Source organism: Macrosteles quadrilineatus, unplaced genomic scaffold (assembly GCF_028750875.1).
Source record: "Macrosteles quadrilineatus isolate MER2022 unplaced genomic scaffold, UCM_ALF_1.0 Scaffold_1__1_contigs__length_201487025, whole genome shotgun sequence".
In the NCBI taxonomy this organism is placed as follows: domain Eukaryota; kingdom Metazoa; phylum Arthropoda; class Insecta; order Hemiptera; family Cicadellidae; genus Macrosteles; species Macrosteles quadrilineatus.
The window spans coordinates 40834753-40851914 of record NW_026542594.1 but is presented as its reverse complement, the minus strand read 5'-3'; the positions used below and the strand labels follow the sequence as shown (position 1 = coordinate 40851914).

Sequence of the window (17162 nt, the reverse complement as noted above, 5' to 3'; positions counted from 1 at the left end):
AAAACCAATTTTTACCCCATAAAACCCCCCGTAAAGCCCCGTTCCCATGGTCTGATCGTGCTGGTTCGCGAACTCATTCAAGTTTATTCCGCTTTACACCTTCAAACCAAATTTCATCAAAATCGGACAAAAATTACTCAAGTTATCGCATCGCGTTCACGGGCGTATATATATATATATATACTAGCAGAGTACCCGTCCTTCGTACGGGGTTGGAATATAAGTATAAAATGCTTATTGCAGTTATACTTAAGCTTTGCGATTGCAATGGGTGGAGGACACAGTTTGATAAAATTTGCTTTTTTAAATTTACAGTATTCTATAGTATTACACATCTACCATAGCCATAATGTTCTACCATTTCACCAAACAATAGAGAAAAATAAATTATCAATTCGCAAAATATCACAAATTATTCATGAAATGAAAAACATAAACATAACTGTAAACAATCCTACTTTGACAGTTCTCATTGCGAATCACAGTTTTTTGTTGCTGCTTAGTTCAAATTAGCTGTTTTCATAAATGCAAAAAAAAATATAGTGCTGCACCCTGTTGGTAAATCTTATAACTTTTTAATGCTTTTCCATATCATAGAACCAACTTTTTTAGTTGAAACAGCTGACTAAATTCTTTAATTCCCTTTAAATATGAATACTTATAAGGTTAACATGGGGAATTACAGAGCCACTGGGGCGGAGCCCGAAAGGATTTTTGAGATAAGAATATGCCTATATGTTAATCGGGAATGTAAGCTATCATCAAGCCAAATTTCAGCCCAATCCGTCCAGTGGTTTATGCGTGATTGAACTTCAAACAAACAAACAAACAAACAAACAAACACACAAACTTTCACATTTATAATATTAGTAAGATAAGATACAGGGTGACAAAAAAGTCTGGAAACGGCTTGATATCTTTTAAACTAAATTCGTTAGAAAATTCAAACTTTTCACAGAAACTTATATGTAAGAAAACTACTTTTTGCAAGCATTACCATTTTTTGACCTTCACCAGGGGACGGCCCATGAGGAGTAGGTACATAATCTTTAATGTAAGCATAGGTTGATATGCACATCATTTTAAAGGTCTGGTCAAGTGGAGTTCATTGCCGGAAACCGCGTCAAAAAAGGTTGATCCGTTACAAAATGGCGGCAGTCCAAAGTTCTTGCGGAATACCTGCAGAGGCCTTAGAATTGGTAAATTACTCATATTCAACATTAGCCGGGAAATGTGAAATTCGTTTTAATTTGTTTTGAAGATTGAATAATATTAGTCTACGAGCTAGTTGACTTTAAAATACAGTTTAAGCTTTCAAGCTAATGTTTAATACGAGTATTTACCAATAGTAAGGCCTGTGCAGGTATATTCAACAAGAACTTTGGACAGCCGCCATTTTGTAACAGATGAACCTTTTTTGACGCGGTTTCCGGCAATGAACTCCACTTGACCAGACCTTTAAAATGATGTGCATATCAACCTATGCTTACATTAAAGATTATGTACCTACTCCTCATGGGTCGTCCCCTGGAACAGGTAAAAAATGACAATTCTTGGAAAAAGTAGTTTTTATACATGTAAGTTGATGTGAAAGGGTTGAATTTTCTAACGGATTTAGTTAAAAAGATATTAAACCGTTTCCAGACTTTTTTGTCACCCTGTATATATGTCTATATATTAAAATTAAAACATATATAACAAAGTACCCTTTTAGTAATTATTTTATTTTTCATGACGACATGTTTCGGAACTAAGTCCATTGTCAAGTAATTTTTACCATAACCTCATTCTTTAAACTAACAAAATTAAAAAAAAAATCATGTGTAAAAATAATAAAATATGTTAACTAAATCTTAATACATTTTGGTATTAATTTTTTTCATTATACTATATGAATGTTTTTCTATCTTTCCTTAGTTTTTCAATTTTATCGTAGATAGGTTGGTTTAATTTTGGAATCATTGTGTAATTGATAAAATTGAAAAACTAAGGAAAGAAAGAAAAACATTCATATAGTATAATGAAAAAATTAATACCAAAATGTATTAAGATTTAGTTAACATATTTTATTATTTTTACATATGATTATATTTTTAATTTTGTTAGTTTAAAGAATGAGGTTATGGTAAAAATGACTTGACAATGGACTTAGTTCCGAAACATGTCGTCATGAAAAATAAAATAATTACTAAAAGGGTACTTTGTTATATATGTTTTAATTTTATTATATTAGTAGCCCTAAAAATGCAAGAAAATAATAAAGTCAATATATATATATATATATATATATATATATATATATATATATATATATATATATATATATATATACATATATAAAAATTTGAACAAATGGTGTTTTTGGCCTCTGGGGACATCAAAATGAAAAAGTAAATCGGTCCCGGGTCTAGGTCTTACCGTGCCACCTACGGTAATAGCTACTTCCCTATAGGGAAATTTGCTAAAACATATAATCATAACAACCACGCAAATATCAACAAACAGTTATGAGTACAATCTGATGGCTAATTAATTGCCAATAAGAACGTGCTCGTGAACTCTGTTTTATGTCACAATCGCAATGTAAACAATATGTAATTGGACTGAACTCGGAGACAAACAAGATCCAATTTCAATTACAAGCTACTAACTGTTTGTCATCGTAGTCAGTTAAGGTTATAAAAACTGTGTGTATCGATAATGTGAATAACTAGGTAACCTGGCCATGTATCACCGTGGTCTCAACAATGGTTCGTGTTCTTTGTCTTTGTGACTACATAAAGGATTGCAACTTTAATTTGTTATTTTAATAATGTACTTTTGGTTTATGAAGATAAAAACTGTGGATGATGATTGAGTTCTGTGAGGTGTGTTTCAGGACTTGGTGAGATTATAGGAGTTCAATGTCTGGCATCTGAACAAACGTTTGAGGGTTTGGTCAGCGTTCCAATAATGTAGTAGATTATTTTGACTTTAAAATAATCTATTTTGTGTAAACTCAAAAGTAGAGCCTCTAAAATCCTTAAAATAAAACTAAATGTTAAATGATAATTTGTTACGTTTATTAAAATTAGGTTTCCATACACGATCAAATTAATTTTTTTCCAAGTAAATCAGCCTGACTCGCACTATACGGTTTCACCGCCCGGTACAAAATAGTACGATTTTACGTCGTGGCTATGTTTCTTTCACATTACACGGTCTCTGATCTTGTGGCGAGATAAATGCGTTTACAAAATCACAATAAACATAAACAGTGTCCAATTGACAGGTCAGATTTTAACCTCAGGGTATTACAGTCGCAACATTTTCAGACGACACTGCTTTTTATCATCAAATCAGGATCCTTTTCTGACATTATCAAACCTTCAGGCTGTATTAGTCGATTTGTCACAGCGGCTACAAAATCGGAAAATTAAAGTAAATGAAAGAAAATCCATTCAAGTTACATTTACTATGTCAACAAGAACTTGCCCCCAGTAACATTGAATAATGTCATGCTTCCACAATCCAACGAAGATAAGTAACTTGGTATACGTCTCGACAGACGGCTTACATGACATTGTAGTGTCATTAACTCATTTGGAACGAACTTCATTTTTGTTATCAAACAAACTAGATTGGCTTATTGGTTAAAAATCAAAATTATCTGTTGAAAACAAATAACTTTTATACAAAATTGTATTGAAACCTATGTGGACTTATGGTATCTAGCTCTGGGGAACCACTTCAAACTCAAACATAGAATTTAATGATTTCAATTCAAATCACTAAGAAAAGTTTACAACACCATGGTTTGTCACAAATAAAATTATTCATCAATATACAAAATTACCTTTTATTAGAGAAGAAATAAAAAAAAAACTAAGTGAAGAATATCAAAGAAAATTTGAAAACCATCCCATTTTTCTGGCAGTTAACCTCATCGATAACAGCAAGGCTACGTATAGGTTTAAAAAAAAATAATCCAATGAACCTTCCAAATCGTTTCTAGTTCAATTTTTTATACGCTTTTTGTATGTTAGTGCACTTGATGGAGTATAATTAACTCATTTTAAATTGTCATGAAATTCACTTATTGTTCTTGTATAGAATAGATTGTAAATAAACACTTGTTAAAAAAAGGAAAAAAAAATATTTCTTCTACAGTCACTTGACAAAGTGGCCTTCCTTGCACTGATTATAGCACAGAAAGTTGCTGATTGCTGCATCTTCTTACTCTTGCCGCACACTTTTTACATTTGCCGCACACCAGTATTCCAACCAAAAAACACAAAACAGCGTGCTTTATTAGGCACGTAATACGTGAAAGCTTGAAAAAAGTTGGTAAAACTTGTTGTCCACTAGTTAGACAAATAACTATTCCAAACATATTAAAAAATTTCCAAATTTATACCCCAATATATACATTTAAAGTATGTCAAATGAATGCAAAATCTGTTTCAATGGTGATATATTTAGATTAACAGGCCCAATCAGAGATTGTGAGCTCAGCTGCGGGAAGCTATGCCTAGTTTACGGTTGACCTTTGTCAAATGAATCTTTACGACCACTTCACAAGGGCGAATCATCTACAGATCCCGTAAAGTAGTGATTTGGTTGTTTCAGAGTGACAGAACAGAATGTGACCAGTGTGAAATGGCTGTTGACTCACAGACTTGATAGTAACTGTCGGTAAAATATAATGTGCAATGCGAGTGCAAACTGCCTTTGCTGCACTCAAGAAACTTCTCGTGTGCAGCAAAGTGCCACTTCACCCACTAGTCACACTAATCTATATATTAATAGGCAAGCATGTTCATTTAAAACATTTGTTCTCAGCTCGTGTACATTACAGAGAAAATTTACGCATGCTGTTGAACAGATATTTTTCTGTAGATGTACAGAACCCCTCTATAAATTAAAATAGGCTATAAAAAAGCACATTTAAAATTAAAAAGAATTTAAAATAAAAACAAAATAGATCATGATCCTTATGGCTTTTCATGCTGGTGACGAAATAACAACGAAATATAAACATAAAATCAAAACACTATGGAAGAAATTCCAATCACGTGTTTTATTTACAGCGTAGGGTAAAAATGGAGATGTCTGTACAGTGTACATTACATAATTTTTGGTATAATTTTCGACCACTGGACGAACTCTAGTAACTATTAAACGATAACAAGCTGCAACAACTGGTCTATTTGCACTGGCTGGTGGGCTCCTGTTCGATTATAAACCATGCAGAATTAACGCTTGCATTCAGCTCATCATTTCTCTACATGCACCACTGAGGCCCGGCCTCGGCGCGACAATCGTCCGGTTCAGTGGCAGTGAACGGCTGCAAGGCTGCACGGTTTTATCCCGTCACCGTAACCGTGTAGTGTGGAAACTCTCATGACATTCCTTACACTACTAACAAAAAATACTAGTATGGGTTTTATCCATACGGCGAAAACCGTATAGCGTGAAAGTAGTGTTAAATTAGGTGCAGTAACGAATATTTGAACCGAAAGTGGTATGGTTCATAAACAAACAAATCCATTGAAATGTTACCAAAACAAAATCCACTCAAAATGAGAAATAAATCAATACATTTAGTTAAGTTATATTAGACTCCAAGATCCATTACAAGAATACATCTATAAATAATATTATTTGTCATATTTATAATAATTTTAACTCATAAAATACTATCGGAACATACTGTTATTTCTAATTACAGCTTCTAATTACAAAAAGGAGAGCATTGAGTAAAGAAGAGGTGCCTTAACGACTTAGGCCTGGATATTATCAAGGAACAAGTGCATCTTTATAGGCTCACGTCAGCTCATATTCAATGAAAATAATGTTTTATTTAACGTGGGATTATTAATTTAAAGGACTTTTTTATCATGAGAATTTGATTTATTATTGCCAAATTTCTCACATAAGGGATTAATTTGTCAAATCTATGTGTTCGTGAAAACGATGACTCGAGCAATTTTGTGTTTGCTTCTATATTGATGAAGTTTGTCATAAATGTGTAGAGCTGGATAAACTTGAATGAGTTCACGAAGCAGCCAGATAACCATGCGAAGGGTGTTGTAGGTGTTGAATTTCTTAACTGGTTTTATTCAAACTGTTACCCTTAAAAAATAAAATATCCAACTTTAATTATGACCATCGTGTAGCCATAAAAGCAAATATTATTTCATTGAAGTAATATTTATTATATTATATATATTGGGACAAAGCCCGCGGGTTCAACCAGGACGTGATTGAGCCATGCGAACGAGCTCACTTATGAAGTTAAACGGGGCAAAGCCCGCGGGTACAGCTAGTTATATTATAATATTATATTTGAAGGCTATACAAAAAAATGTTACTGAGAAAAAAAAACTATTCTTACGGAGAAACAGTAAAATGATGTACTTACTTCTTTATGAATATATTTTGATACAATTTGGCAACCTTTTTATTTAATACTTTACCATCAACATTAAAAACAATAAATAAAGCTTTAGCCCTTCCCTATAACAGCTCTTTAAAGTATATCTATAAAGTATATCTCTAGTACTCTTTAAAGCATATTTTATATACTTAATACGATAAGCGTTTTCCCTGTTACAGTCCTTTTTTACTACTCAACCGATTTTTACGATTGATGGGTCATTGTAAGGCTTGATTAATCAGAGTGACTAGTAGTATTAAAAAATTAATTTCCACTAGGGCTTCACCCCGTGGTGTTTTAGACTTTTTTAAATTTGCTTTCATAGATTCATTGATGCTGACATTTTTTACATGTTTGAGTGTGAATGTAACTGTGAGCAGACATTCTTTCAGTTGAATGATTAACCACAGTCAGATTGTAAAGAAGAGACACAAAGGTTTATAGGAACGTATTTTAAATAGAGTACTTGTTTTTAACCGACTTCCCCACTACCAACAAAAGGAGGAGGTTCTCAATTTGTCTGTGGCGATGTTTTTTTTTCTATGTATGTTCACCAATTTCTCTGTGATTCTTTTACCGGTCAGCGTGGTTCCACCACCAAAATAACCAGGAGATTTTCTATTTGGTACCATATATAACATTATGTTTAAGAAAAATATTTGTTTGGTGAAAAATGCTGAAAACTTCAAATATTCAACATTTATTTTGTTTATATTTTTGCAGAGAAGGCAATAAATAATAATGACATTCCTACAGCTGTTAGTTAAAACCATTTAAATGAAGCTACAGACTGTTTATTCATGAAACAGTTGCTTCATATTGATTAATAAACTATTTCTTGCCATGGAGCCTAAATGAGTAACATTTAAAAAAATGCATTTTGTTTCGGTTACTATAAAAAAGGTATTTCAACGTTTGAACTGATTTGTGTATGATTCTGTTTTGAGTATTGAATGTTCTGACTTATAAAAACATAGTGAATAGCTGTATGATATTGACAATAATTTAAGGTGTATTGTGAAAACCAAAGCATTCGTAAAAGAGGTCCAATTATAAATTAGATGCAATTATTCCTTAAACGACACAAGAGGTGTGAGATTGCATAATCGTCAATCGTCTTAAAAGTGGTAAATATTTTAATTTCTAAACATGCATTTTAAGATGTAAAGATGTGGAATTTTTATTAATATTCTTCACTGTCAATAATATTATGCCTGCTTCGGAAATGGGAAGCTGATTTGCAATTTCTGTGGCACTTTTAATTGTTTCAAACAGTTTTGCTTATCAAAAAACTTCAAGTAATTAATATATAACAAATTATACAGTCACTAAAAATCATTAAATAATTTATTTTTGTAAAAAAATACAACCGACTTCAAAAATGCTCTAAAAAGAATGAAATAATTTCAATAAAGTAAACTTTTGTATTAGTCAAGCTCACGTATTTCAAGTCGGTGCGGCTCTAACTGCAAAAATATGATTAAATAAAACTGAACTGTTTTGTTTATATATAAAAAAATTAAGTATTTTCTTGTATTTTATGTTTACTTCAGAATGATTGCATAGTGAAATTAACACACACAAATGTCTATATGAATAGGAAAATAATTTATTTTGATATTATGATAGGGAAAAGAAGCTAGTTTAAAATTAACACGTTACTTTTCCAAGTTAGAAATATGTAAATACATTATAATCTTTTTAAAGATACTCGTTAATCGCTCGTTAATACCACTATAATATTATAATCACCTTTAGTTATAGATAGTCACCTGCAATGTGGACATCCTCTTTAAATATTGTATCAAAAATCATCATAGAGCCACGCCTACTTAAAATACGTGAGTTTGACTAATACAAAAGTTTACTTTATTGAAATTATTTCATTCTTTTTATAGCATTTGAAGTCGGTTGTATTTTTTTACAAAAATAAATTATTATTTTTTCTTTTTACTTGACTTTATCCTGATTTAGGTAGGTAAATCACTCTTCTTGTTGTAGATCTAAAAGCTAAATATTCCATTTATAGTAAATTATTAATTTTTTTCGCCTCATAACTGTCTTAATTACTGCCGTGGATCCACAAATCTCAGTCGATTCTTCGCCTCGTGTACCAGCCTCTTCCGTCGTTCTCTGTCTTCTGCCAAGTTGAAAATTGCACCCATCGTCCTGATGTCGTTCAATACTTGGTCAGTCCATCCCAATTTCGGCCTTCCCAATGGACGTTTACCTCCAGGTGTGGCTCTCCAAACTTCATACAGTCTTGTTCCTTTCTCTCTTCATAGCACATGCCCTATCCAACTTAACCTTCTTCCCTTAACCATCTATTATTCCATTACCATATTCTCAAGTCCTTAGTGCTTATCCGATTCGTTTTCGTTTTGGGATGTTCCTTTTCCGAGGCTTGGTAGCAACGTTTCGTAACTGGTATGTTTTTCGGGGCGAGTTGTTGGACCAACGCCCAACCCCACAAGCCCTTGGAAGACCGGGCTCGAGTTTCCTGCCTTTCGCCTACTTCATAAGTTCCAAGCCAACCTAAGAGGCGTTTTCCACCCTGCACTACGGGGAAGTATCAGACAACTCTTGCTTACACCTTGGATTACACTATTGGGACTGGCAGTGTTAGTGTTTCCCCTTGATGGTAGCCATCGGCAGGGTAATAACTGTCTTAAGTGTAATAAGTGAATATAATCTTAAACAATTAAAAAGATATAACATTATTAGTTTTGCCTCAGAATCGAATCCTCTGAAAATTCGCAATTTAAGTTTGGGTTCCTTTGTGTTAGTTAAATAGAGAATATATCTGTTAATTCTAAGTTTAGTTAAAAACCCTATCTGACGAATATAATTTTGCTTAGTCCGAAAAAATAGTCAAATTTTAATATAGCCTTATATATTGTTAGAGTTAAAAAGTGATCATATATTATGTGGATATATTTTTATCATCGTCAATTTAAATCAAAAGCTTTAATATTGAACATAAGAAATATTTTCGTAGATATAAACATTATGGGTTAGAAGAAAAATTAAGTTTGAAGTAATTTTACAAGCCCATTCATAAACTCTTAAATGTATCCTACCCTAAAAGCTTAGTTCCGGGGTACGAGTTCTTTTGTAAGTGATGAAATAATTTAACGGTGGTTTTTACTTCTATATACAAATTGGTAGTGGTAGTTTGTTGAAATTATCACGGTCTAACCAAATAATTAAGTTGTCGGATTTAAGATTGAGAGGAACGAGTTTGATGCCTAGCATATCTACGAAAGTTGAGGGGCTGAGACGAACACTTAACTGAAAGTGATTATAAAGTTGTCAACAGCAAAATGGCACTGGTGTGGAAACTAAAATTACTGAACTAGAAATACTAAATGATGAGTTTGCCAACCTTCTCAACAGTGAGGGTGATAGGGTCCAGCCTGATCTGAGGGGGGCGCAGCACCTCTAGCACGACACTCTTGCATTGTTGGTAGCCCCAGTCCGTTACTTGGCAAGTAAAGCGGCCTCCATCTAAGGGATCCGCCTGCTCCACTCCCAGCAGCGCAGTATATTGCTCCATAGAGTCTAGTGGCAAAAGCCGGCTCCATATGCTTCTATGGACACAATTCATAGATAATTGAAATGCTTTCAACCTCGAAACAATAGCTACAAACATTATGTTGGATTTGGACTTTCAAGCAATAAGGATGTACATACTACAAGGCGGGGATAAATGATTTTTTCTGGATTGTTATGAAACAGATTCTACGTATTTTATCATGCTTGTGTTGAGAATTTATAGGGATAGAACTGTTACTTGTGAAACCGATGCTGGCCTTAACAATTATAACAAAAACAACAGAACATAAACAGTACGTAACGAACAACATAACGCAAACACGCAACGCAGAACGTAAAAGATCATAATCCCAATTACCCGTTTCCTTAGATTTGGTTATGGCACACAAAATGGAATTTAAGAAATATTTGAAATAGCAAGAATTTTAATTTACAGTTATCTTGATTTTAGAAAGCATGCAAGTTTGAACAACAAAGAAAATGTTATACCAAAATTTGAAATTATAATGAAATTCATTTTTATTACTTACTTTACAAAATAAATCTTATTATTACTTAAAAACAGACGGTTGTTTTAACAAAACTAATTAAAATGTGAGCAATGTGAACAAAACCAAGCAAGGAAATAAAAAGCTTAAGAAATTTAAGGACTTACCTCCTCGCTCGTGTCGTATTGATTAAAACATCATCTTTGAACCAACGGAACGTCAAATGCGAGGATCCCTGAGCGACGCAGGTAAGTATGAACTTCTCCCCAAGTCGTACCACAGGCTTCGGCAGGTTCAACTTCACACTCTGGCAAAAAACGGCTAGTTAAATTCATTATACTATAGCAACTAAATTGTTGTAAATAAACATTATTTTATTATTATTTATTATTCATTGTAATATACTTATTATTGCAATGTTCATCCTACACTCATCTCCATTCATAATTGGCTTAAAATACCTACTTTGTATGGTTGCCATTTAATAAGAAAGTATTAAAAAAGTATTAAAGTATTAAGTATCGTGATGTTTTGTTGTATTGTGTCTAATTTCTAAAATATAAAAATCTCCTAAGAATTTCAAACATTTTTGGACTTTTATAATATACACTGGTTCTCTTTTGCAGTCGGCTCCATTGCGTACTCTATCCTTCCATTTTGTTCCTAAGGAAATGTTAGTTTTTCGCATATAGACTGTATAGTTTTTCTTTTATGGATTTTCAAGTATTACTGACTTTGTGCTATTTTTATTTTAAACATTGCATAGCACAAATCGTCGTGAAAACTCGTTCCTTAAGCACGGGTCACACTAAACTGGCATCAGCGGCGAATGAAAAGAAGCCGCTACTGTCAGCTTAAGCTAGGGTTTCCAAGATCACGCCGGGCGGACAGCGCGAGTGGACAAGCGTGATTACGTAATCAAGTTTAAATTGACGCCGTGCTTTTATATGAGTGCGGTTTCCAAGCGCATGCGATCACGCCGGACATGAGTTTTCCCGCCATCTGTCCGGCGTGAGTCCAGAGCGTGGCACGCTGGAAATGACCCAAGTCATTTCTGGCGTGCACGCCGAGCGGACAAGTGTAGGACTCTGTGAGGATTCTTGTAAAAATGTGAAAAAAAACTGCGAATGTCCGCTTTCTTGCAAACCACTTTCACGCCGAGCTTGATCGGACATCTGCCGGACAAAAATTTGCGCCAACGGACATGACGCCGGACAGATCACGCTGGCGTGATCTTGGAAACCCTAGCTTTAATGTGAACACAAAATACGCAGCTGGTGCCGCCAGCCGGCGAGTATTTGTCAGCGGCTGGTGAAGTCGGACAAGTTCAACTTTTGGTAGCGAGGCAGCGGCGACTAGAGGTCACGTGATCACTCGCACTCGCTGGTGCCAGCCACCAGCGAAGTCTGACCACCTATAGAAGCGTACCAGTGGCGACCAAAGGTAATTTTCAACCTGGTTTTACACAAAAGCCCCTATCTAATTTTTAGCGAATTTCCCATATAGCGAACAAGCTATTACCATAGGTCTCATAGTAAGATCTGAACCCGGGACCGATTTAATTTTTCGTTTTAATGTCCCCATAAGCCAAAAACAAATATATATATATATATATATATATTGTTATTGTATACATCAATGAGGGCTACTTTAAATGTTACTAAGTAAATCAAAATACCACAGTACCCTAAAAACATTTTATTTTATATTACTTACATGTTTCGGACATTAATGCCATGATCACAGTATAGTACATAACCTATTAGTTTCTTTTATTTACAAACATTATTCGATATTTCTTGTTAAAGAACAGGGGATAATTTTTATGTTAAGGGAAGGAGGTGTTTTCTTTAAGATTTATAATTTCATTGAATATTACGTTTTGATTTTGAATTTGTGTCAAGTTTAGTAAATTGTCTCTGTCATTAATATGATGAGTATAAATATAAAAGTCTTCTTTTGCATTCATTTTTTCACCTTTTATTTTCACCATCCAGAATGTGCATATTTTTATTCATTTCTGAGTATGTATGGTCGGTCTGAATTATATGTTCGGCGTATGAGGATTTTTGTGTTGTCATGTTGTTTGATCTTATTGCCTGTATATGTTCTTTGTACCTGACTTCGAATGTTCGACCTGTTTGACCAATATAGTACAGGTACAAAGAACATATACAGGCAATAAGATCAAACAACATGACAACACAACAATCCTCATACGCCGAACATATACTTCAGACCGACCATACATACTCAAAAATGAATAAAAATATATACATTCTGGATGTTGAAAATAAAGGTGAAAAAATGAATGCAAAAGAAGACGTTTATATTTATACTCATCATATCAATGACAAAGACAATTTACTAAACTTGACACAAATTCAAAATCAAAACGTAATATTCAATGAAATTATAAACCTTAAAGAAAACACCTCCTTCCCTTAACATAAAAATTATCACCTGTTCTTTAACAAGAAATATCTAATAATGTTTGTAAATAAAAGAAACTAATAGGTTATGTACTATACTGTGATCATGGCATTAATGTCCGAAACATGTAAGTAATATAAAATAAAATGTTTTTAGGGTACTGTGGTATTTTGATTTACTTAGTAATATATAATATATAAGTAATAAAAGTAAGTAAGTTAGTAATATATAAGTAATATATATAATATTCTTTAGGAGATCTTGATAGAGTTAATGATAAATGAAATATGAAACATTGCAAATTTTCGTTTAATACAAACGTTTTCAAGCAAAGAGAAAGTAATGAAAAATGTAAAAATGAACAAAACAAATAAATATTAACTGTTTACAAATAGTTGAACTTCGAGAACATATGATTGAGTACAGATCAAAGAAAATAATAAAATCAGCCTAAAAGAAAATTAAAATTCAGCTGAGTTGAATCACTTTTCCTATCTTAAATTTAAACCAGAGGAGAAATTTGTTTTCAGTACCAACTGGTGAGCCAATTCAGAATTTCTTAAAACCAGTTGGTCGCATTTAGGGTTTTGATGTGGGTTTATTTTGTGAAGGGCTTTAAGGGTATAGCAGCCTTCAAAATTTTGGTTGTGGTGAGCGGCATGATTATAGATTCTTCATGTACCACATCAAAACGATGGCCTGTCATTCGAACTCTTTAAGAGTTTGAAGTCTGCAATGTATTCTTTTGAACAATGTTTACACGATAGTTGATAAATCACATTGTGAGATTCACAAGTTGATCTACCAACAATAGGATAAACCTTGTTTGTAACTTTACTATCAAATTCAGTTGTATTACTCATAATTTTGCAAATACCACATCGGGGCTTGTGACATGGTTCACAGCCGTGTTTATAATTGTTTGAAGGCAGAGAACTTTGAGTTTTGGGTCTCACCAAATTTTTTTTTAAATCTTGTAGCCTTTTAAAAATAACACGTGGTGGTCTGGAAAATAAATGTTCAGTACTGGGGGAAGATTTCGAAATATTGAATGCTACTTTCATTACACTATTAATCTTTTGTAGCCCAGGATAGTATTGAGGAATAAATTTTGGATCACTTGAAAAACCATTATCTTGGTTTAGTTTTTTGGGTTTTTTTTATCTGATTGGATATTAGTTTTTGAGGATGGCCTCTTTCAATGAAAGCAGAATTCAATTTAGATATATATTTTTTTAAATAAGATCTTTTTCTGCAGAGTGTTTTAGCACGAATTGATAAGCTTTTTGCAATTGATTTTTTCATATAAATAGGGTGACAACTTTGATAATGTAAGTACTGCATTTTGTTAGTTTCTATTAAATGAATTTTTGTTTTAAGTTTTTGATTGTCAATGAAGACATCAACTTCTAAGATAGAAACAATTTTGTCTGAATAATTTCAAGTAAATTTCAAGCAAGAAAATTGGTTTAAATCTTGTAGAAATTTGTTTAGTGAATTCATTCGGTGTGCCAAACAATAAAGATATCATCTATATATCTTAACCAAAGAAGAGGAGTTAAAGGATTGTTTGAAAGAAAGTTTTGCTCTAATAGACCCATGAAAAGATATAGGAATTTAAGTTTTTTTTCTCCGTAACCAATAACTTTACAAAAACACTTCAACATACTAAATTTTTTTTTAAGCTCTTAATCGGTTTAGAACTCGTTACGAGGTCCCACGGACACTAATCACCAGCGGCTGACAAGCAGCCTAGTGTGACCCGTGCAAAAGCCGCTGCTTGGTGGTGCTGGTGCCAGCCACTGATCACCAGCGGCTGGCGATCAGCCTAGTGTGACCCGTGCTTTACTAATTATAATACAAACATTTTCGTTAAAGTAACTGAAATAACTCTATAAACGTTGATAGGAAGCAGAGTGGTAAGACACTTACAAGGCTGGTACCACAAGACTCACCAGTAGATGCAGAGTGATAAGACACTTACTAGGCTGGTACCACAAGAGTCACCAGTAGGTGCAGAGTGTTAAGACACTTACTAGGCTGGTACCACAAGACTCACCAGTAGATGCAGAGTGTTAAGACACTTACTAGGCTGGTACCACAAGACTCACCAGTAGATGCAGAGTGGTAAGACACTTACTAGGCTGGTACCACAAGACTCACCAGTAGGCGCAGAATGGTAAGACACTTACTAGGCTGGTACCACAAGACTCACCAGTAGGCGCAGAATGGTAAGACACTTACTAGGCTGGTACCACAAGACTCACCAGTAGATGCAGAGTGGTAAGACACTTACTAGGCTGGTACCACAAGAGTCACCAGTAGGTGCAGAGTGTTAAGACACTTACTAGGCTGGTACCACAAGACTCACCAGTAGATGCAGAGTGATAAGACACTTACTAGGCTGGTACCACAAGAGTCACCAGTAGGTGCAGAGTGTTAAGACACTTACTAGGCTGGTACCACAAGACTCACCAGTAGATGCAGAGTGTTAAGACACTTACTAGGCTGGTACCACAAGACTCACCAGTAGATGCAGAGTGGTAAGACACTTACTAGGCTGGTACCACAAGACTCACCAGTAGGCGCAGAATGGTAAGACACTTACTAGGCTGGTACCACAAGACTCACCAGTAGGCGCAGAATGGTAAGACACTTACTAGGCTGGTACCACAAGACTCACCAGTAGATGCAGAGTGGTAAGACACTTACTAGGCTGGTACCACAAGAGTCACCAGTAGGTGCAGAGTGTTAAGACACTTACTAGGCTGGTACCACAAGACTCACCAGTAGATGCAGAGTGATAAGACACTTACTAGGCTGGTACCACAAGAGTCACCAGTAGGTGCAGAGTGTTAAGACACTTACTAGGCTGGTACCACAAGACTCACCAGTAGATGCAGAGTGGTAAGACACTTACTAGGCTGGTACCACAAGACTCACCAGTAGGCGCAGAATGGTAAGACACTTACTAGGCTGGTACCACAAGACTCACCAGTAGGCGCAGAATGGTAAGACACTTACTAGGCTGGTACCACAAGACTCACCAGTAGATGCAGAGTGGTAAGACACTTACTAGGCTGGTACCACAAGACTCACCAGTAGGCGCAGAATGGTAAGACACTTACTAGGCTGGTACCACAAGACTCACCAGTAGGCGCAGAATGGTAAGACACTTACTAGGCTGGTACCACAAGACTCACCAGTAGATGCAGGGTAGGCTCCTGAGTGATTGCTAGATGTGTAGGTACTAGAGTGACGTTACCCAGCCTCCCTCGCTGGACCAGTCTATTGAGCGACTCTCTCACTCTGGACCCGTCGCGCTTGCCTCCCCAGAAGTGGAAACGAACCTCTCCACTGAATCTAGAGATTAATAAAGGTTCAAATTAATGACAAAGTAGCTCAGGTATGAAAATGGTGTCTATTAAAAGCGGTCGATCACATACGAGCATTAAAACAACAAAACAGTAAAACAATTAAAATTGATGATTTAACAACTTGCCAGTAACCACCCTAAACTTTATTTTGATAAACAAGCAGCCACCTTTTTGACTTCAAAATCAGTGATATATTTGAATAAATTTACAGTTTTATATTGCCTTGAGCTAAGTTGAAAATTATAAATTCTTTACGTAATAATCACAGACCTATCATTGACTTGTAATTTTTAAAGCAACCACTTAACATACCTTTGTAATAAGCTTTTCCAAATAATACTAATGCAACATACAATGAAAACACTAAACCTAACTTATGCAATTTTCTTCTTTACATTTTAAACAAATAACAGTCCAATATTTTACTTGAATTCACTAAAACATCAATAAAACATACTATGGAACACAAAATACTATAAGAACACTAAATCTAATGTAAGTCATTCTCTTCTTTACATTGTATCCAAAGAACATTACAATATTTTTCTCAAATTAAATAAAACATCACCAACTGTGGCGGTAACACCATTTCGTATGGATGTAAACAAAATTGTATCAAGGCCATATGTTTTGGTGTAAACAAATGAAAAAGTACAGATGATTGACAGCATAATTCAGCACAAACTCTGAAATTGTAAAAGTCTATAGGACGAAGGGCTTTCAACCAAACCCGTAAAAAGCACATCTAGAGGATAATAGTTTTAAATTGATACACAATATGCCCATACAAATAAATATTTAGGGATTGATTTCCTGAATAAAAAATCCAAAAAATAGGTACTTATTAATATAGACAAACGCATGAAAATGCGGTTCAGAATTTACATGATG

General features: G+C 34.3%; 1 protein-coding gene across 1 annotated transcript in view; it reads right to left on the bottom strand.

Annotated features, from left to right (window-relative positions):
• The window catches only part of LOC128996328 (uncharacterized), a 186799-nt gene that overhangs the window by 79651 nt on the left and 89986 nt on the right, over window positions 1-17162 (bottom strand). The window contains exons 10-12 of the mRNA XM_054421586.1: window positions 16098-16257; window positions 10629-10768; window positions 9804-10008 (exon numbers count right to left, since the gene is read on the bottom strand). Of these exons, the coding sequence (XP_054277561.1) occupies window positions 9804-10008; window positions 10629-10768; window positions 16098-16257 (505 nt within the window). The remainder of the gene's footprint in view (window positions 1-9803; window positions 10009-10628; window positions 10769-16097; window positions 16258-17162) is intronic.